General features: G+C 35.8%; 1 protein-coding gene across 1 annotated transcript in view; it reads left to right on the top strand.

Annotated features, from left to right (window-relative positions):
• Positions 1 to 22,530, top strand: part of UBE3C (ubiquitin protein ligase E3C) — a 69,663-nt gene that overhangs the window by 37,098 nt on the left and 10,035 nt on the right. The window contains exons 16-19 of the mRNA XM_005528527.3: positions 1,980 to 2,077; positions 5,312 to 5,444; positions 6,204 to 6,451; positions 18,205 to 18,417. Coding sequence (XP_005528584.1) covers positions 1,980 to 2,077; positions 5,312 to 5,444; positions 6,204 to 6,451; positions 18,205 to 18,417 — 692 coding nt within the window. The remainder of the gene's footprint in view (positions 1 to 1,979; positions 2,078 to 5,311; positions 5,445 to 6,203; positions 6,452 to 18,204; positions 18,418 to 22,530) is intronic.

Below are 22,530 nucleotides of genomic sequence, written 5' to 3'. Positions count from 1 at the left end.
GTCAGCTGGCACACTGAGCACTGCTCTCCTGGCTGTGCCTGTATTCAGGGCGCTAAAAGAATTTCTTCTCTCTGGCCCATTAAAATTTTCTGGACTTGGTATTTTTGAATCTCTTCTGTCAAAGTTGAAGTTCAGCTGATGAACTCAAGAGGTGTGTTGGAGGCAAGATGGTGAGGGGACGTGACAGTGTGTTCTTGTAAAGCTCGTTTTCATATGAAATCAGGCTAAAAAGAAAGTGCAGTCAACATGAATGTGTGAAAACAAGCAGGTAACCTTGTGCACATGACTTGTTTAATCCCTCTTGACTCCATATGGGTTAAAGCCAATTAGCATGAAAGTACTGCTGAATCACATATGGTCATGTTTATTTGTGCTTTTTCATTTACTTAAATGGCAGACTTGTGAGTTCTAAATGCCCTCTGTATTGATGACTCCATCCCATATTTCTCTTTAAAGGAAGAAGCTGTGATGGAGAAATGCAGATAAAATTGACTAATTGACTGAAATAATTGAACTGTCGAAGTCATGTAGTAGTTTACCTTTGCTGTACATGCACTTTTCATTTAAAATGCTTTTAACTGTTAGCTTAATAGGCTTCATACATTGACTTTAATTAAAAATGTTTACTAAGTAAACTAAAGGTAATCACAAATAAGCATTTTATCAGGAATTCCAAAGGCTTGCAATGTTGAAACGTGCCCCCAATGAATATATATCAAGAATAGGGATGTTTAGGGTTATATCCTATTAAATTGGTGCTTAAAGTATCCCTCCTTAAAGTGCTTTGAGAATTTATAAAATAAACAAAAAAGAACATTGAAGTGGTCAGTCCATTTGCAGAAGGGCAGCGAGATGCTTGTCACCATGGGTAGAAGCCAAAGGAAAAAATCTTGAAACTGTCATCAAAAAATTCCAGAGAGGGTATGATGCGAAGCATTTACTCACTTTGTAATACACTCTATGAGTAGTCCAGATTCTGGAGTCTCTTTTCAGAGAGGTGGTTATTAAACATGAAAATTAAACAGCCAAGGAACTGTGGGTGGTGTTTCTTCTGTAGACTGAAGCCAGGTGGACCTTGACCACAGTTGCTTGTCAGTGAGCAATACTGACTGCACTTAGTTAATTTACAGTCAGATATGTGCTCACCAGCTGAGTTTCCTCCCATGAAGTTAGAGCAGGATTGTCTTTTCTACTGTGCATCACCAGAAGTTGAGTTGTTTCCTAAAAATGCCCTCTGTGGGTTCAAAGGAGCTGCACAGTAGTTTGGGAACTGCATGAATGAGCCTCTCGGCTATGGCTTCTTGAATTCTTCTCCAAGATTTTTGTCTTAAGTACATTATACAGGTTCTTGGTGATGTTTTCACTGTTTCTGCAGTGACTGGGATTTAATATGGTTACTGTGACATTGCTATTACAAGAGAAACCTCATTGAAATAAATAACAAATAAATATAATATATTTATAAATATATATAAATATATATAAAGATATATAAATATATAAAAATATAAATAAATAATATCTTTCTGTTGGTTTCCTTAGATTACTTTAATTCTTAAGGTTTTTACCTAAAACAACTTGATTGAAGGTAGATGACGTAGTAGAAAGCACAATAACTAAACTATTTTGAGCATGGGAGTAGGAATATTGTATTCCTGCAATGAAAATTCTGAATCATCACAGTTAGTAATTTTCTTCTATCATGCATTTTTTCTTAATTCCTAAGCTAAAATGTCGATAAGAAGTATTTTTTTCTAAATAAAATACAGGTATGGAAGTATGTGTTTTTAAATGCATTTTGTTGTCGTGTGTAGCAACTGATGTTTAAAGAAAGGTAAGGCTTTGAGTGAATATGCAGTAAATAAACTATTTTAATGTGTGTATTTCTGTACAAAGTAGATTGAGACACTTGATACAAAATAAATTGTTTAAAAAAATGTTCTTTCCAAAATTTTTAAAATTATTATTTCTATTTTAAGTGGGTTTGGAACCAGCACCTCTTTCTGTATCTGAAGAACGACAACTTGCAATTCTGACAGAGCTACCTTTTGTAGTTCCTTTTGAAGAAAGAGTAAAGGTACCTAATTTCTAATTTAATATGCAATTGGTTTTTTTAGCTTTTTGTTCTGAGTAAGAAGAGCACTTAGTGAAGTAGAAATTGGGTTGATTCCCTACAGAAGGATATGGCAGTCTGCACTGTTTTTCTTTAGCACTCATGCTGCAACTGAACATTTGAAGTTAATGACTTCTCCCTTACTTACTTATGTTGCCCTTAATAATATTTGCATTATAATTAGAAACATTTATTCCAAGACAGATGAGAGCAGTTTGCAGTCCCTGCTCAGAGATGGTTCTGCATGATTGCACCCTCTTGTGGTGGCACAGCACCGGCCGCTTGCGTGTGTGTACCAGAGTGCAGGGTCACAGCTGGAGACTTGGGAGCGTTGAGTGGGTTTGCCCCAAATGAGATAATGGATCTCCTATTTTGGGAAATTAACACGTAGAGATTAAGTTCCTGCATTCATAGCTGAGCAGCTGAAGTTTAATAGAGTGGATAGTTTAAAACTTGCAAGATTCTTGTACTTGATTGATTGAATTTGCTTTTAAATGTTTTTGAGATTTTGTAAATGTAATTGTTAGCTCTATTACCTATTTCAGTTTTCATCATGAGTATTATTAAAGATTTTTTTCTGTTAAGTACTTTTTTTTTAAACTGTTTTAGTTTTCAACAGTATCAATTATTTAAAAACTGGTCCCTAAATTGTCTTGGAAATGCTACATTTCAAGACACTGTCAAGGGAATGAAGAGTAATTCTATAGGGAAAGTCAGTCTTTATTTGTCAAAACAGATAGAGGCAGCTTTGGTAGATAATGTGTGGGTTTTTTCTCAACCTTCTGCGAAACAGGTGTTCTAACAAAACATCTTACTACTGAATGGCAATCCGACACTAGGATTACAGGGAAATGATAGGAACTGACCTCAAGCAGGGATCTCTGTGTCATGGCTTAGTCACTGCCTTCCAACTTATGGACTTCTTAACGCTGTGTTGAGATGCATACATGTTATGTTTTTGGAATTTATAAAGCCTTTTTTTGTGCAATTTGAATTCATAGAACCTTGTGTGCTTTTTTCACAAAAACTGAAGTAACAATGTCTTGAGAGCTCTGAGATAAAGAAGCTATAACTGAACCTCTATAGATCAAAGCAGAGATCCTGTTACACTGTGTTTTGGAATAAGTGTGTATGGTCCTGTCTGTATAACAGTGTGAGTCAGCATTCGTTTGGAGTCTCCCACTGCCTCTACAGAGCAAGTTGCAATAACTTGCATACAACCATTATAAGTTTTTTTTTTTTCCCCTTTTGGTCAGTTGCTGTCTATTTCTCTGTAATTTAATACGGTAAGCTCAATGCTGCTTGTGTGTATGGGTTGTTCCATATGCCCTTTCATTTTCTGAGGTCCTCATGCTATATTTACCTTGAGTTACCAGATAACAGATACTCCTACAAGCAATTGCAGAGTCCAGTTCCATGGTAGGCTCTTCAGCTTTCTGGCCACAGGGAGTGTTTTCCTCTTCAGCCTTAAGGCACATTAGGGTGCACCTTTCAGTCTGTGGGAGATAACAAATCCAATTTGTAGCAAGTGCCTTAGTTCTCACCTCCTTAGGCCATATTTTAGTCAGCTTGCCTATGGTGATGCTACTTCCCATGGTGTGTGCTTCAGTCAGTTCAAATCAGTTGCTTGTTTTTCTGTGTCTGTCTGAAGTTGTTGCAAATGATTCAGTTGTGCATCAGAGTTCTCATTTCCAGGACTAACATATCCATGAACATTGGGTTCTGTAGGGAGTCAGAGTCAGTACCAAAAAGAGTTTTGCTATGAGATGTAATACCAGGTGATGTTTTGCATCTAGAGTTGGGTAACAATAATTAATAAACTGTATCTAGTCCTGCTTCAGGAAGGAGAGTGGTGTTGAGCATACTCTCATGCTCTGTACATAAAGAAAGGTACCTGTGGCTACATGTCTTGATGCTACAAAACTGCAGAAAAATTTAGGCCAGAAGGGACCTCTGGTGGTACTCATTCCTCACACATGAATAACTTCAGACTCAGGTCAGCATGCACAAGGACTTGTCCAGATGAGTTTTGTCTATCTCCAGAAATGGAGATTTCACAAACTCTCATATAACCTTTTCCAATACCTAATCACTTCTCTTACGAACTTTTCTCTTTATGTCTATCCCTTGTTTCTCTTTCTGCAGTTTAGGACTATTTTCTCTTGTTTTCCTGCTGTGTACCTTAGGAAAGATTCCTGCTTTGTCTGTACTGTAATCTTCCTGGCTGGAAAGCACCTTCTCCACTAGCAACAGTTGCCCATAAAAACAGTAGATTTGAGACCTTACTCTGCCTTTGTTTGGTGTGGTCAGATTTCCAGTTTCATGGTAAATTTGTTGCTTTTAAAAATCCCTGCAGACTCTTATTTAATCTTCTTCATTATAAAACGTCCTGACATATAACTGGAGATTATATCCCTTGGAAAATGTACTAGACTATTTATTGAATGATGCCAAGGGACAATATAGTAAACATACACTCCCTGGATAGAGGGAATATTATTATACATTGGGCAACCCCCTCCCATGCCACATCTTGGCATAGAAGCACAGTTAGCTACAGTTACTCTTCAGGGGAACAGATTCCTGTTGGGAAGATTTGAAATTGGACAGTGTTAAGCTCAATTTGTACTTCACCTGGCATAATTGCTTTGAATTTTTATGATGCTCTGTTTCTTTTTTTAATATGGCAGTAATATCCATGATTTTAGCCTGAATTATTTGTTCACTGCTTATGCAAGGGGAACTAGTACCTATTTTCTTATTACTGAGAATGTTCCTCACCATTTCAAACAGCAACAAAAAATTATTTACCGGTATTGAGAATAACCTCTGTGTGTGTAAAATACTCCTGGGACTTTTTTCCTTTGTTTTTGAATACTTTGCATTTCAGCGCTCTGAAAGTTAGGGAGAGGAAACTGGAAGCACTGGCACAATGTCTGCAGATGTGCCTCTTTATGTAGAGAGAACTGAGGATGGTATCTTAGCACAGAAAAGTTCTTTGCATTTCTGTCCCCCTCCTTCCCTTCCAGGGTCACGGCTCTGTATTAAGTTTCTGCAGCTCAATGAGAGAGAAGACAAATCACTTGAAAGTGAGTGCCAGAGGCAGCTCATAGGACAGTAACAGTAGTGAATAACCATCTCTTGTTGAATATTAGATCTGCACAATTATGTGATTGCTCTTTTCACTCATTTTAACAGATTTTTCAAAGACTGATCTATGCTGATAAACAAGAAGTTCAAGGAGATGGGCCATTTTTGGATGGAATTAATGTCACTATCAGGAGAAATTATATTTATGAAGATGCTTATGATAAGCTTTCTCCTGAGAATGGTAGGTTTACAGTTACCAGCTTGTTATAACACTTCATTGTTCTTACCATGTAGTTCTATGTTTGTTTATTTGACTGGTATGCTATAGGTGTATCAGCTCTGAGATGTGAAAGTTCTTAAAAGTTAAATTTCCTTGTTTTTTACAGAAGTAATTCTCACCCATATTCTTTATGATTATTACAGCCTAAATAATCTCTTTACAACCTATTTTTATGGTGCTTTTAATCCCATTTGCTTATCCACATAATTGTAATTTGTATATTTTTCTATGTAATTCATTAGATATCATCTTCTTTGGTAATCTTTGCCAACAAATACATATGGACTGAACAGGATTTTCTAGGTACAATGTGTCTGATAATAGTGCAGGGCTCTGTTTAATGATGGGATGTAGTGCTATGAATTTTACTACATTGAATTAAATCACATGTTCGTGTGAATCTTACAATATTTTATATAAATAAAATTTTCAAGTTATTCCTGAGTTTCTTTTAAATATTCTGTAGGATTTTTTTTCTTCCCCTACCTATGGTCTTATCCCCTTCTGTTTTTTATAAGTCTTAAAACAAGATTTTTTCTGCCAAGTGAGTGTTTTACAAACTGAATATTCCAAAATTCAAGCCAGCAGTAAGAGTTCTGCTACTATTTACTAGGTCAGTTTTTATTCTAGCATATATAGTTTGTGTGTGTAGTTGCATGTGTTTTTATCCATACAGAACTGAAGCAGACAATTGCATTTGTCTCTCTCCTTTCTCTGCAGAACCTGACCTAAAAAAGCGCATTCGTGTTCACTTGCTTAATGCACACGGCCTTGATGAAGCTGGTATTGATGGTGGTGGAATTTTCAGAGAATTCCTGAATGAACTCCTCAAATCAGGATTTAACCCCAACCAGGGTTTTTTTAAGACCACCAATGAGGGACTGCTTTACCCTAACCCTGCTGCACAGATGCTCGTTGGAGACTCATACGCCCGACATTACTACTTCCTTGGAAGAATGCTTGGAAAGGTAAAATCAGTGTTCTGTAATACAAGGCTAAAGCAGTAGTGAAATTACTTAGTGATTTTTTTTTCTGATTAGGAGGAGTGGATGGGAAAAACAAAAGATTTTCCCAGACTTGAGAGATAGTAACTTTCAGATGTTGGGTATGAACATTACTACTAAATTTCTGGTTGATTTTAATGAATTATATGCTTGGGAAGTACAGGAAATTTGTGTTATCCTGACTGCCAGTTGAGCAAAGTTTGCATATGTTTGCTTCTGTGTGCATCCTCGTGCTTAAGGTTAAGTTGACTGAAATCACTAGCTCTACTCTGCATGTAGTGATTTTCAACCTGGAGCTTTTAGGAATATGACTGCAGTTGGATTTCCCTCATTTGGAATGTGTTAAATGAATGTTTTAAACAGTTGTATGAGGTATGCAATTCGTGGTAGCATTTAAAATTTGCCATCAGCATTTACCATATTTAGGAGCCACATGCAAATTACTTTTCACAAATTCTGTTTGGTGTTTTGTACATTTTGCATATTTCTTGAGTTTTAGTGCTTGATAATTTGGTGATATGAATGTTCAAAGGCTAATATATGCTTGTTGAGCTAGATGAAAAATGAAGGGCAAGGAGCAAAGAGAGAAACCATTACAAACATTAATTACATTCAATTTTCTTTTATGGTCAGGTTTAATACTGAAGCTATTTCATTCTAAGCACTTGAAATAATTTTTATAAAGCTAATAATTGTGAAACAAAATTTGGAATACAGATTCTATTTCAGAAAAAAAAAAAAGTATTAACTGCTACTTAGCTGTCTAATACTGAAGGTATTGAAGATATAAAAAGTCCCATTTAACTGCCTGAAGTATTTTGGAGACTAAAATCCTGCTGCTGCCTTGCAGTGAGGTTTGATGTGCAGTTGGATGTCTTTGTAGTGTAGCTGGAAGCAGTTTCAAGGGATGTTGTTGGCAAACAGTGAATTGTTGAAACAGTGCTGTGCTTGGGAGTTGCCAGTCAACTGATAGAAATAAAGCTGCCTCTTTGTAAGCGAATTCCCTGCTCATGCATCCTAGCTACTGCCATATCCAAACTTCTTAAATAATGGAAATTACAAATTGGCCATTTCAATAAATAACCTTTGAGTGATGTTTCCACGCCTGTTGGGAGATGGATTCACTACAAATACAATAGTTGGTAATTATGTCTGATACTACATATTCAAGCTTCATTTTCTTTCTTCATGTATAGGTTTTTGGAGTGGGGTAGCAAATAGTTGTGGTATTGTTAAGGAAGTACCTTCACCACAAAAATGTTTTGTGTATATCTAGGAAGGAGGCAGAGTTCAGCTGTCACGAGAAGTTTGAAACATTATTTTAAAAAAGAGATTTGTAATTTTGAGTCTTCAGTTTCCTCTGTCAAAACAATACATTGCCTTCTGTAATTGAATTTCAGATATTAGCATAGAGGCAGAAGTTGCAAAATGTGTTTTATCTCACAGAGTACTACAAGTAAAGTTGTTTGTCTTTTTAAAATCAGAGAATCTATTATTTAACATTTTGAAAGCATAAATTGTTTTTGTATTTGCGGTATGTTTAGATAAGGTAAGAATTGACGGTGCTACTTAATAATTACCCTTGCCCAGGTGCACAGACACCTTTTTAGTAGTGTATTTAGAGACTTCATGAATTAAACAGAAAGATAAGGCACGACCATACTATTCAAAACCTGCCAGCATTGTGATCTTGGTTAGGTTATTGAATACCCACTCATCCGTTTTCAAAAATGTGTCCATTTTATGCTTTGCACAGGGCTATTTGAGAGCAATAGTGAGTTATTAAAAGCCCCTTTGCAAACAAAATAGATATAATGCAGAGGAAGTAATTGGGTATCTGCAGCAATTTCTTATTTGTGGAAACCAGTAGGTAAAGAGTGCTGCCACCGAAAACTCTCACGTAAGAAGCTTTGATGTTATCAGAAAACAAATACATTAAAATATAATAATTTATAGAAATTCTCTGTATCTTAGTAACCACTTCATATTGATATCCAAATGCATTTAACTTTCAGCACCATAAAGTTACACCTAATTCAATTTTTCTTCTCATCGGGAAGTTTCTAACAGCTTGACATCTTCTTTGTTAATTAGTCAGTTCAGAAGCAGAAACATCTGAAAATTTAAAACATATCTTGAAAAATGGTACATCAGAAAATATAAATCATTTTAATGCTGAATAAATTACTGACTTACGTGTATTTTTCTAGTTGATGAAGAAATTTAAATCTGTGTACAAAATGCATAGCTTGTTCACGCAGCTTTTGTAGTCACTGGAAGAGGAAAAGGTCTTGTAGAAATAATACCATGTGATCATGTAATTGCATATATTGTCTGAAATCATCCTTAAAATAAAAAAACAACCAGAAATGAGTTTGCTTAAACAGCAGCTAGTCAAACATTTCCAAAGTTTACATTTCTCAACTGTCAGTGACTTTACTCTGAAATGTAAATATTACCTTAGCACTGGTGCCTTTTAAGCATTTTCCTTTCTTTTCCTTACAAGTTAAAGCTCAGGTTGCTGTGCGCACCTTTGGTGAGAGTCTCCTGCTGCCAGAGGGGTTAGGAACTTGAACCTCTCAGTGGTGCCTGCTGGAAGCACAGCTGGGACCCTCTGAGTCCCAGGTTTTGCTTGAGGGCCAAGGCTGTCCTGGGCTGTCAGGAATGCTCAGGCAGAGCTGCTCTAGCCCCAAATCCTCTCTGGAAAGTGAAGTTTTCTTGTCCCAAGTGGTGTCCCAGAAAGGTGGATAGTCCAGATGATGTGATCCTTTTGCTCTCCTGGTAGTTTTGGGCTGTGGGCAGGCTTCTGGTTTGGTTCCACTTCCTTTCTACATGCATTAGTTTTTGTTCTGGCTGCACTAAAAATCTCCCCACACGCAGACTCTGCTGCTGCAGGTTTGGCAGTGTAGTGGAATTTGCTCAGGAGAACACAAAAGGTGTTTTTTTGTCAGGCTGCCAAGAAACAACAAAACAAGGAAATTTGGAAGCAACACCTGAGAATATTGAATGAGGGTTTTTGTTTTTCTCCATGATGATTCTTGAGTGGTGTGCTGCAAACCTGAAAAGAGGGAAACCAGTTAACCATCCAGTTGAAACAGTGCTTGGTAGAACAGTGATGGAGAATTAAAATTTGGATTTCGCCATGTTCAGACCTAAACTCAGTCTAATATGCACCATATTTCTCCTTTTCCAGTTTACATTTGCATTTATTCAGTGATGTTACTGCGACAGATGTTATGGAAAAGGACATTATTTGCATTTGGAATTCTTTGACATCAAGCTGCTAATTCTTAGGAAAATTTACTTAAATTTCATGAAGTATCAGCATTAGATGAAGAATATGGCAGGAAATCCATAGATAGACTAGTATGATAATTTTTATGGTTTCCTCTTCTTCCCTTTTGACATAAACCTGCTAGTTCTTGCATTTATTTTGTTTTGCAGTGACTCTCTTTGCATGTTAAACAGACTGACTCTGACAGTAGAGATTTTTGTATAATACACTCAGTGTCTTTGAATTTACTGAATTCTACCACCTCTTATCCCAGAATATTAAATAGCACTTGTGAGTCACACATTCATGTTGCTGAAGAACATCTATTTTTGAAATATAATATTAAGTCCCCTTTTCTAAGCAATATAACCTGCAGTCCTTGGAAGACACTAAGGTTTTCTGAAAAGATTTAGATTTATTTTGCCAAGACCCAGCTTCTGTCTTAAATGATTGGGAAAGCAATATGGAGAACAAAATGACTTTTCAGTTGTTTTGAACTGAGTCCTTTGTGGAATCAAGTGAAGAAGTTTCATAGAAGAGGCAGGAAGGATTGAGAAAAACTAACATTATAATAATAACTAGCGTTATTTTGATGGTGGATACAATCTAGGTTTGGTTCTTTGACCATTAATTTTAATGGTATATAGGAGGTCAGTAATTTGGATGGACTTGTGGATATTATATTGATGAAAGTCAGAGTTGTTCATTTTCCTATGAGCTTTTGCAGTTTACTAATTTAAGATCTAACAGACTGTTCTTTGCACATATCTAAATGTTATTAAATATATATAATTGGAAAAAAAGAGTTATAAAAAAGTCCTTGGTTAAAATGAAGGTTGAGAAGAGTAATAGTAGATCAAATACAGATTTTACAAGTGTGGGATCTAGTTATTGATTGTTTTTCTCTATATTAGAGAGTGTGCCTTATGGTTACTGATTGTAACTTTGAATATTATGCCTGTCTGGAAGGTACAATTCTAAGATGAGCAGTGTCTGTAGAATCCCTTCTGCAGAAAAACTAAAGTAGTTCTTAATCATTCTCAGGCTTTATCTGAGTACTGAATCAGGAGAGTGTATTCACAGCAAGATCTGCATTAAATCCTAAACTCTTAAATTATAGATAAGCTGCACATATGGAGTCAAAACATTGAAGGAAACATTTCTAATAACATATTTGAGTGCTGTTTGTGCACCAAAAGCTTGTGGAAATAAAATAAAGCAAGAAAACTGCACAATGAGAACTGAGTTTCACATACTTGATTATTTGGTGGGATGGTGTGTCAAGCACTGCACTGCCACTGACTGTTGGAGGGTGGGGTTTTTCCTTCTGATTTTTAGACTGCCCTTTCCCTTTCCTTATTGTTCACTTAATTAGACCCACTTTGGCTTGGTTTAAATCAGTATATGCTTAATTGGTTTGTGCTGCAGCCACAGTTGATACTAGTAGTACCTGGAACGGTAGGTATGGGATTGGTGATACTGATACAAAGAGGAGGTAATTGGTATAAACTCTTTCTTTTATTAATTTCAGTTACCTCACACATGATTTTGTAGATTCAGCATTTTGCTTAAAAGCAAATTAGCTGATGATCATTTGTCTTAAGAAATCCTGAATCATCTGATATGGAATCAAAACAGGAATTGACCATAAAAAGTGAGTGGCATGGTCCTTTAATAACAAACTTAGTGTGGAAACACAATCCTGAGAGAGCAGAATTGATACCTTATGGAAGTTATTTCATGATTTATGAATGCAGATGTAAACTAATCATAATCTATTTTCTGACACAGTTCTTTAGCTTGACAATTCCTTTGTGTACTGCTGCATTTAACAAAACCAATTATCTTTTGATTACAAATAGCAGTGTTAGTAGTAACCTTGTAAATATATGTCTAGTGCTAAAAGACTACTGAAATGTGGTATTTTAACTCTAAATCTTGAGGGAGGAAAAGTGTTTATTGATGGATTGTGATATTTATTGGGTCATAATGTATTTAAATTTTCTTTAATGCATATGTTAGTGATTGTTTACCGTGATAAAGTGCATAGAGGTCTCTGCAAGGAGTTCTGCATGGAAAGAATTACCTCATGTCAGTGGTCACTCCTCAATTAAAAGTTCCATTAGCAGATGATTCCTGCTTCTGGTTTGTGTACTGATTGCATTTTATTGCCTCTAAATCAGGTTCCTAGACAGGGAATAAATAAACAGTTAGAGTGTGTGGTAATGGTATCCTGATCTTTTTTCACAGTTAGGAACACCTACATCCATTTCAATCAGTTAGGTCTGGAATATTTACTGAAATTCTTAAATCAGTTTGAGCTTTAAAAATTGCTAGTTTCACTGCTATTAAAATACAGATCTATTTTAGAAGCATATCCAGGGGTTAGGTACGTAGTATTAAGTGTTTCACTATGTAAGAAGATTAAGCTTAAATAAGGAGGAGGAGTTTTCTTTCTACCTTCAATTCTTCCTAAATTACGTTTAAATTTGAGACAAGAAAAATCTATTATGCCTTTGGTGGAACTTTAGTAATGAGTGATAACTATCACTTATCCAGTGCATCCACAGGTATCTGTAGTGCTTTCCTCTCTCATCCCTCAAAGCCCCCCAAATGACATCGATAGCAATTTATATCCTACTTATGACATAAGTTACAGAGGTAACTGTTCCTATTAAATGAGAAAGAAAGTATGAAGCTGATGAAATGGTAGTTTTCTGCATGTGCTGGCATTTCTGAAGCACTCTGTTTTGGTAATAAACGTTAATGTAATTAAAGACATCCTAAATCCCTAGAATAAAAATACTAGATTGACCTTTCATTTTTAAATTAAAAATTAACTCAAGGTTATGAAATATGATATTGATGATACTGATACTATTGATGGTATTATGATATTATTGATATGATCCAGTGAAGTAGTTGGGAATGGATCCTTACATTTTCCTGGTCCTGTGTTCATGAGTTAGGAGTTTGGTCTGTGCTGCCACACCCCTGTCATCCATTTCAGAGATTTGCACCAATGCAGCACCTGTGGCAGGCAGGTCCTTCACGCTTGAGTCTTGCAACACCAAATCTCTGAAACTTCTATAAACTTGTACTTACTGGCCTTCAAATTCCCATTGAGTGGGAAATATGAAGTAAAACCAATTTACAAGAGGCATTTTCTATAAAAATAATAAAAATAATTTTAAAATCTGATGATATTCACACTGTTGCAAGGGCTGTTAAAGCTTGGAGAAGCCAAATTACAGGCAACAAGCTGTGGAATTTTGGACTCCTGTTCTTTTAAAAGACAGAAAAAAGGCAAGCTATGAATTTTCACAGTAATATAGGGAAGATAATGCACCAGATTTTCCATTACTATGGTGATACATATGCATCTAGACATCTGCTCTTACTCAGAGGCTTGGGAACAGTGACTTAGAGTTCCCAGCTAACAGGACACATTGCATTGAGACACACACCTAGGAGAAATTATTTTGTTTTACCAAAATGGCTTTGGAAACAATATAATTTGGGGTTTGTTCACTTTAAAGCACATTATTAAGCATATATTAAGAAATTATTTCATCTAGAGATTGCTGAATGTTAGCTCTAAAAATTCTTCAAAAATATGAGTACATGTTAATTTTAATTTAACTTAAATTTTTAGTTTAATCTTTTTCATTAGGGTTGAAAAAACTCTGCTGCCCCCAAAGGCTTTGTGAGTGTGATGAGATATTTCTAGGATATAAATAATAAGGTAGAAGGAAGTTCTAATGGTTTTGCTATTTTTCGATCATTTTTATTAATGGTTCTGTTACAGCTTTGAAGATCTATTGCACTCTGTAAGTGCTAAGTATTATTTAATAGTAACTGTTTAAAATTACGGAAATAGAAAGGGTTATGGTCTTGGGGGCTGATTATGGAAATAACTGAATTTAAGTCTGGTCATTTATTGCCTTATCCCAAAAGCTGTGCATCTTTCTAGGGATATGACTTTAGCATTGTTTATGCTTTAAAATACAGTTCTGGGTTGTGAAGGATTAATGGAAATTAGAAGCAGTGACAGATTATTTTTCTTAAGGGAGATTTTAGTTTAAATAATAAATGAGAGAATTAGTTGTAGACCTGAAAGTGTAAGTAAAGGCACTAAAGCTGCCTTACAAGGGAGGGAAGTTTAATTAGTTTGTCTATGAATTGTTTACGCATTTTGGACCTCATTCAGCCCATTGTAGTGCTTTTGTAACCTCTGCTGTGTATAGCTAGTCTGGCTGAAATTACTCTAATACTTAGATTTTGTCCAGATTTAAAACATGGTGTGAAATCTTTTCTTTCTGAAGAGCAGTTTCCTAAATCTTGGGGTCATACCTGAACAATACTTTGTGTGACTACATAGTATTTAAATGATACCTTGGTAATTACCATCTCTTGTCCCTGTCAGGCTTATTCTTATTTTGTTGAAAGAAGAAAAGTCCTCATTGTCCACAGAACTGTCATCCTTCTCTTTCTGACACTATGTAGAGCTGTCCTTCAGCCCAGATCCTTCTTCCATAATACATTACAGATATTAATTGCATGCCTGTATTCTGAAGGGTGCTTGCCTTAAAGACCTGTTTCTTGTTCCTCCACATCACAGATGTGTAGTGAGTGCATTCAGTATATTTGTGTCTGAGCATCATACTTGTCATCACTTCAAATCCCACACTGTGATCTGTGTCACTGAACTGAGTAAAGGCCAGTCCCTGTAGCAGTCAATTACTGTGGAACTATACTGTAATCACAGGTAGCTGAGATTATTTAAAAGAGGAACAACAGACTTCAGACTGTGTGTGAAGTGAAAACTTATTAACCACAGTAGGCTTTCTGTTACTTTGGTGGTTTTTAATATTCTGGTGTATTCTGCAGGCATTCACACAAAGCGGGAGACAGGTGGGTGAAGTTACTTTTACTGAATGCTACCTTTTCCGAAGTGAAATAATTGCTCCTGGCCTTTTAACCAGAAAAAAACCCAACACCTTATTTTAACCATCTCTTCAGATTTGTTACTAAAATATAACTTTTTTTTTGTTTAGTCATTTCAGAAACTTGTGAAAGGGTGAGAGTACTTGAAGTTCAAGAAGATATTATTTTTAAAATAAACATTGGTTAAGCTTGCTGGCTTTGGTCTCCTGAAGCAGTGTATGAACAGGAAGCTCTGATTTAGCCAAACAGAAGTAGACATCTCTGTCCAAGAGAAAGCCAGTTTCTCCCATCAGTGTTGTTGCTCATTTGCTGTGAGAGGAAGGAAGAGGACAAGTTGTGTGTGGAGAGCATGACCATATACTGTATTAAAGGACTATATAAGTATACTCTAATAATGCAGCTTCACGCTGCGCTGATTAATCTGGCAGCTGCTTTCCTCTGGTAGAGGTGGTCACTATTCCCTTGCCTATTGCTGACGCTGGGCTCCTGTCTCCTTGATGCTGATGTTGCAGAAAGCCAGTTCAGAGAGTTCAGACAGGCAAAAACCCAAGCTTAAAATAGGGTAACTTAGAGCTCCCCAAGGCAGTTCAGTGTGGAAAAACAAGGAAGGAGAGAAGTCTCCCTCTTGGCAATTAGATTAACTTTAGTAAGAAAAATCCCCATCAGGGTGGGCTTCCATGGGCAGCTGGCAGCTCCAAGGTTGTGCTCCTAGTGAAACAAATGATCCTGCAATTCCCACCCCGTTTTCAGCCATGGCTGTGAGCTGGATCTTACCCTAATTTAAAAGAAGCTTCAGTGTCCATGCTGTGGCCACCAACATCCACCCACCCTGCAAACCCCAAATCCAACAGCCCAAACAAAGCACAGCACAAATAATGTGCAAGTTTTGAACCTTATTCAGGTTGTAAGGACCTCTACTGTACAACTGCTCTGCTTGCAAACAAACTCAGGGGAATCAGCAGCTGATTGGTTTCAATGCCTTGGCAGGAATATGTGGAAATCACATTTTTTTAGCAACAACAGGTAGTTTGGTCAGTGTATGCTGACTGAGAAACAGAAAGGTTAGATGGAATCCAGAAAATAAAGTTACAGTTTATTTACTCATATTGTACACAGAGTTTCTCAGCATCTTGGCATGGTGCTGGGGCTGTAATGGTGGCATTCACCTCTTTGAAACAAAACCAGAGTTCATCATGACTTTATTCACCGTAGTTTTAGTGCATTTTTTATTAAACTTTATTAGGATAGCTTGACTTTCAAACTAATTAAAACACTACTGTTTGTCTTCTTTCCAAAAATTCTTTATTTTGAATATTGCAATCACTTAGCTAAGAGAGGGAGTAATTAAAGTTATTCTCAAGTTGCACAATTTAGTTTATTTAAAAATGCTTTATATAGTTTTTAGATGAAGTTATAAATGTTCACTTTGGAACTACCGTAAGATTAATAGTGATGCATTTGAAATGCATTATTTTTTTATTGATTCTTAATGTAGTAAATTACTGAAGTTATTTGGCAGCAAACAGAAATAGCCAGTGATGTTGTTCACATTTATTTTCCTGATAGCATCACAATTTGCATTAATTGCATTGCAGCTGCACTCACTTATATTAAAAAGCTTCTACCATAATTAATCCTTTTTATTTCAAATCATTTTGGCACAATTTCTAGCAATAAACACTCATAAAAGACAGACACTTGAAAAATAGCATACAAGTTTCTTCAATATACCTATTGCTGTTTTTTCCTGACAAGGAATTATTGATAGGCTTCTAGGATCAAGTGTTGCAAGTGGTGAAGACTTAAGACCAGTTTGAAAAATGCTAAGTGGATTATTTTGCATAAAAAATAGACAGGTTTTGAATTTGTGTAATTAACCTGTGTTTAGAAAATACCTTGATTTATGTCTACATTTGTATTTCAGTTGCATACATTATGGAAATTTAATTTATAATCCATTTAGCTGATGTGATCATAGTTTTTAGTGCTATCATTTATTAGTCCTTGTATATTAAATGCTCTAAAGGCTTAAACCTGCCTTGTGTAAAAAATTACACCTCTGCATTTACATTTTATGAGTCATAGATGGAATTCCATTTTAAATTCGGGTAGCTTTGATATATTTAAGGAATTACAATAGCTTTATTGTTACTAATGCAGGAACAGCAAACACTGACCTTACACATTGCAAATTAATGATTTATCCCTCTAGTTTGCTTTTAAAGTCAACTATACAAATGAGGATTTTGACTTCTACACCTTGAATAAATCATATGGCTCTAAATATAAAGCCCCCTTTGGCTTTGAACTCGTTATTCTCAGGTTTTTTTGCAAGGTCTAACTCACCTCATAGAAAAACATTCTTTCAAAAGTTTAAGGAATTGTGTATATTTTTCTTAAAGTCTTTGTTGGAATATCATTGAATGATTAGAGCTACATCTATTCGTCTTTTTTCAGTTTTGGGTTTTTTCCCCTCAGTGGGATTCCTTCTCTAAGTTTACAGCAGATTATGGAGGAATTAAGCAACACTGCTCTTGGGGAGTTAAAAGGGAGCAAACAATGATGTTACAATGATGTTATGTTGGTTATGCTGCCTTTTCTGATCAGCCTGACAGTGATATTAATGTTCTGTAAAGATTCAAGAAGTTGGTACTGACTTAATAAAAAATATTGCAAAGATACTTTGCATTACATGGAAATGTGCTCATACAGTAGATGAACCTAGAATGGTGTTGCTAAAGTTTGAAAATTCTTGAGGATAATTTGAAGTTGCAGTCAAAATACATCTTTTGTGAGTGCTGCAAATGTAGGTCAGGTACGTGTTTGGTTCAGTAATTTTTTGACATCTGTAGCGGTGTCAAGCATAGGAAGGATTGGACCTGTGATACAGTCAGAGCTGCTAAACTCTTGGCTTGGAAATGAAGATGTTTTGATTAGAGCAGTAGAATTCACCAAAAATGGGACTCAGCAATGAGTCTGTATAATATGCACAAGATAGTTTTTATTAATTTAAAATGTACTGGATTTACAGAATTATTTTTAAGGGGATGTGGGGGGTGACAGTTCTACATGCAGTGACTGATATGAATGGAATAATACTGCTTGTGGTGGTGCTAATGGAAGTAGAGATGTTAACTTTCTTTTAAGACATTCTTGATGTAGTTGCATTGTCCTTTAGCAAACATTGCTTTTCCTGAAAATCTGCCATTTGTATAAGAAGAGTAATGACAGATAAGCAATGACGTGATTTTAAATTGCATCATAATTAATTTGTGATATTTGAGACCTTGATATTTCACAAGAATATTCATATTTCAAATTTCAGATGAATATTCTTAAATTTTTGCAGCATCTGAGCTATTTCAATGCCAGAAGAACCTACTCAGGCACCAGATTAAGACAGAATTATTCAAGATGAGAAGTAGACAATAACCTTCTGAATTCCTTCATGTACAACAATAAAATCTAACGTGCTTTTAATTGCTTTGTTTTTCAGGCGCTCTATGAAAATATGCTGGTGGAGCTGCCATTTGCTAGTTTTTTCCTCTCAAAATTACTAGGGACAAGTGCTGATGTTGACATTCATCATTTAGCTTCACTAGACCCAGAAATGTACAAAAATTTGCTTTTTCTCAAGAGTTATGAAGGAGATGTGGAAGAACTTGGACTAAACTTCACTGTGGTAAATAATGACCTTGGGGAAGCGCAGGTAAGAATGGCTTTGATTTTTTTTTTTCTTTTATCTATGACAGAGGAATCTTTATTATCCTTACAAATTAACTTTTTAATTTAAATGTGATACAAAACAACTGTTAACGGTGCTGTGAGGCATGAGTTTGGATGCTGACTCAATATTTAGAGTAGAGAGTAACTAACTGTGTACTTAAAAAAACATTTTGATGATTAATTAAAGGTAAACTGCAGTGATTATTTTCTAAGAGTTATACATATAAAGTTCTATTGCCTGATAATGTTTCTTGAACAAAAATATGTCACTTCCTCAATTGCACTTGTAATATTAAAAGTAATAAGCAAAATTTAGATTATACGTAAACTATAGAAGTACTGCCTGGTTTTAAATTGCAGTTAGCTGTTTTAGAGTTTTTAAATAATAACAATAATAACAATAATAATAATAATAATAATGTTATTAAAGACCCTTTTCTTGCGAGATAAGAATTGTCTCCCTTATCTGTAATTTTCTAAGGAAGAGAGCTTGAAGTTTGACCAACCTTAATTTATTATTTTTTTTAATCCTTGCCCTTTTTTTTTAAGGGTTGAGATACCAGATTAGTCAAAGGTGATAAATGGTGTTCAGTGCTTCTGAAAAGTAGTTACTTAAGTCCTTAAGTCTAAATTTTTAACACAGTTGCACCATATAATTTGATTACAGCTTTTATTTGCTTTGTGTACTAGTGCTACCATAGTAGAAAAAAAATGTCACTAGAGCTCTAAAAGCCTGCCTTAGGATGCTAATGCAGGTAACCTCCTAGGTAAAGTCTTTGTTAGGCTTCCACTTTCATTTTTGAGAATTTAAAATTGAGGATTTCAAACTTACACTTGATTATGGCATATCATTGGATGAGAAAAGTAGTCCTGACCACACTGTGATGAGCAGCAGCATCTGAATTCAGCCTCCTCTCATGAGGAAGAAACAGATATTCCAGAAGGGGGTGAGCAGCACTCTGGGGTTTGCTGCTCAGGGAATGTGCACATCTCCAGCGCAGCAGCACCACTGAGATGCAGTAACTTGTCCAGGAAGTTCGTAGCTTGAATTCTCTACTGCTGCTTAAGTCATAACAAGTCTGCTGGCCAAGACTTCTGCTTCAATAGTGTCAGGCTTGGATTTTATCTTACTCTTCTGTATCAATTTCCTGCCATTTTGGAAGCTTCTAAAATTTGGATTGCATTAAATTTTAACAGTACCCTCAGATTGGGCAAACCACACCAAATGGCAGTTTCCAGTACTACCAGTTATTTACCAACTATCAACAATCCAGTATTACCTGGGATTTTTAACAATGGGAGGAAAGTCTGAATTCTAAAACGGTTTATTTAATTCTGCTTAAAGTAATAGCTTTGTTGGTCACAGCTAACACAAATCCAGTTTAATATCTAACTAAAATGAGGTCTATGGCTGCTGTTTTCAAGACTTCAGATTTGTAGTTGTTTGGCATAACTTCAGAAGGAAGTTTTAATATATTAGTGAGTTACTGAGTGACTAGATGAAATGTAAGTTAAAATAAATACTCTGATGCTGATTTGCTGTTTTTATACTTGAAAAGAGAACATTTAACCATGAGGTATCGTCCATCTTTTTATGAGGCTCAGTGCATGTTAGTGTAGTTCAACAGAATCCATTGGTTCTTGTCACTGTCTTCTGCCTTTCAATGCAGCAAGTCTCTTTTTATACTTCATTTCATTACCTTAGTAAACCTCATATGGATAAATACATTTTGTCTGCTATTTGGCTTGTAACCATTGCATACTAATTGACTATGCCAAGGTAAGGCTAATTCACTTTGGGAAAAGAGCTTAATTTGCACTCTTTATGTTGAATGTACATTATATGTAGTTTTCAGCTAAACAGCCACTTTAGTGTTTAATAAATTAGTGCCTAATAAATGCATCATAAATCTATCATTGTAAATAGCTGTCCTCATGACAGTGTCCATCCACCAATTGTGGCACAAAAGCATTATCTGCAATGAAAGACACATTCAAGAGGGTCTCTGTTGCCTCTGTCAGTAGTAGAAGGTAGAAATTCTATTATCAGTGTATTGATTCCAATCCTGTAATGTGCTTTTAGACCCCATTAAACTATTGTCAAAGTGCATTCACCAGAAGTTGAAAAAGGTACTTAATAATTTGCACATTAGACCTGCTAATTAGGGGAGCTATGCCATCAACATATCTTCCAACCCCAAATAGCTTTTGATAAAGATCTATCTAATGCAGTGATACCAGCCTGCATTTCAGCTCTTGCGTCTCCTGCAGAAAATGGTGACAAAGTCTCAGAGGAGGTCAGCCTGTGGTTACAGGTCTGTATATTGATTTAATTGTTCCTTCTGTCTTGTAGATGAGATGGTTGTGAAAGGTCTGTAAGAATAAGGTTAGCAAATTCAAGAAAATACCTTCTCTTCTCAGACCTTCCGCCCTCCCCTTTTCCTGTGAGGAGGGCGAGTTTTGTAGCTGTCCAGGGCAAGAGGGAGATGCAAATACTCATTACTCTTCCTTCAGAAATGTGGGATGCTGTACTCCAGAAACTCTGTTTGAGAGTATCAGTGTCAAACACTGATACTTGAGAGTACGTGGATCACAAGTTGACTGTGACCAGAAGATTCCATAAATAAAGTGTTAAAGCACAAATCCACAGATGAGCTTTTTAAACAGGTGTAAATGCCATTGCTATCACTGAAAATAGGCTGACTCACCAAACGGGAGTTCTTTGCCTTTAAATTTCTTTGGGGGAATATTTTGAAGTCTTAAGAAGAGTTTTGAAGGTTTCGGTCTTGACAACCTCTTTACTAGGATATAGTAGCCTAGATGGATCACTTTAGAGGTTTTTTAGCAGCAAAGTAATTAAGCTGAGGCTGAGCCTTCTCAGGCAGACTCATAATACTTACAGAAAATGCATTCTTAAACATTCATATGCAATCTGATACCTGGAATTCCTGCATGAACATCTAGAAAGCAAATGACAGGGCAAGGAAAAAAAAACACTTCATTGACTTCTTTTCAAAATGAGGAAAAACTGTAGGGGTGATGTGACCAAAAGTGATCAGAACCCAAGAGAAAAGATAAAAGATTCTTATCTTCTAGGAGTTCTTGAATATCTCTAAGAGCTTTATGAAATTGCACTGGAGGTTCTGTGATTTGGAAGAGATACAAGTCTCATGTCTTCATACGGGACTTTTCTGTCCCCTTTTGGTATTTCTCTTCATTTTGAAGATGCACTTTGTGAGTAGGGAATCAAATTTGTCTGAATGATCTGAATACTTACATAAATTATATCTATGGTTTTATTGCCTTTAGTATGATTATGCGATTTTGATTACAAACCAAGTTAATGCTCTTTGTTTGTTTAAACTTAGATGTACAGGATAGAGACAGATGACACAGGGCTGCAGTTTCCTGTGGGGCCCGTCCCGGGTAACCTGCGTTATTGTCTTGCCCCATCTAGTGGCCAAAACTGGATGGATGAAAAATGAAGCTGATAAAGCATTTAAGATCTATTAAGTTGTGCTATGGCCTTTTTGGAAAGGAGCTCTTCAACAATCATTCCTAACTCTTAGAATTAAGTGGGAATTCTACAATAATTCCTTTAATGCCATGAAAATACTGAGTGCATCTACCTTTACTTTAGTACTATGCTTACCAAATGTTACTGTTTTCTGTTTTACATCCTTCTGAGCCTTTTTGGAATAATATATTTATTATTTGTGTTCTGTTATCCCTTTTGTTTTGGTCTTGGATGATACTTTAACACAACAGTGGTAAAATTAACCTCACACTGAGTTCAGTCTCTGGAAAACCCCAGGAAATGCACTTAATTGAGTGCTGTACTTGTACCTGTGGCAGTGCAGGGCTCTTGGGACGAAGGGGAGCTAAAGAAATGTTGCTGGATCAGAAATCAAGATTTGCTACTTAAATAAATATATATATAAAAGGAATAATAGGATTTAAAAAAAAAACAAAAAACAAACCAACAAACCAAAAAACTTTGTCCTGTTTTCTAAAAATAGGAGTCAGAAAGAGTGTGACATCTTTTTTTACTTTGTTTTGCTGGAAGAACTTTATGGGGAGAGAACAGCTTTTTTTT

Source organism: Pseudopodoces humilis, chromosome 1, assembly GCF_049639895.1.
Source record: "Pseudopodoces humilis isolate 2021_Gansu_Grassland_sample_001 chromosome 1, ASM4963989v1, whole genome shotgun sequence".
In the NCBI taxonomy this organism is placed as follows: Eukaryota; Metazoa; Chordata; class Aves; order Passeriformes; family Paridae; genus Pseudopodoces; species Pseudopodoces humilis.
The sequence above is the reverse complement of the archived record's forward strand: the minus strand, read 5'-3'. Positions and strand labels throughout refer to the sequence as shown.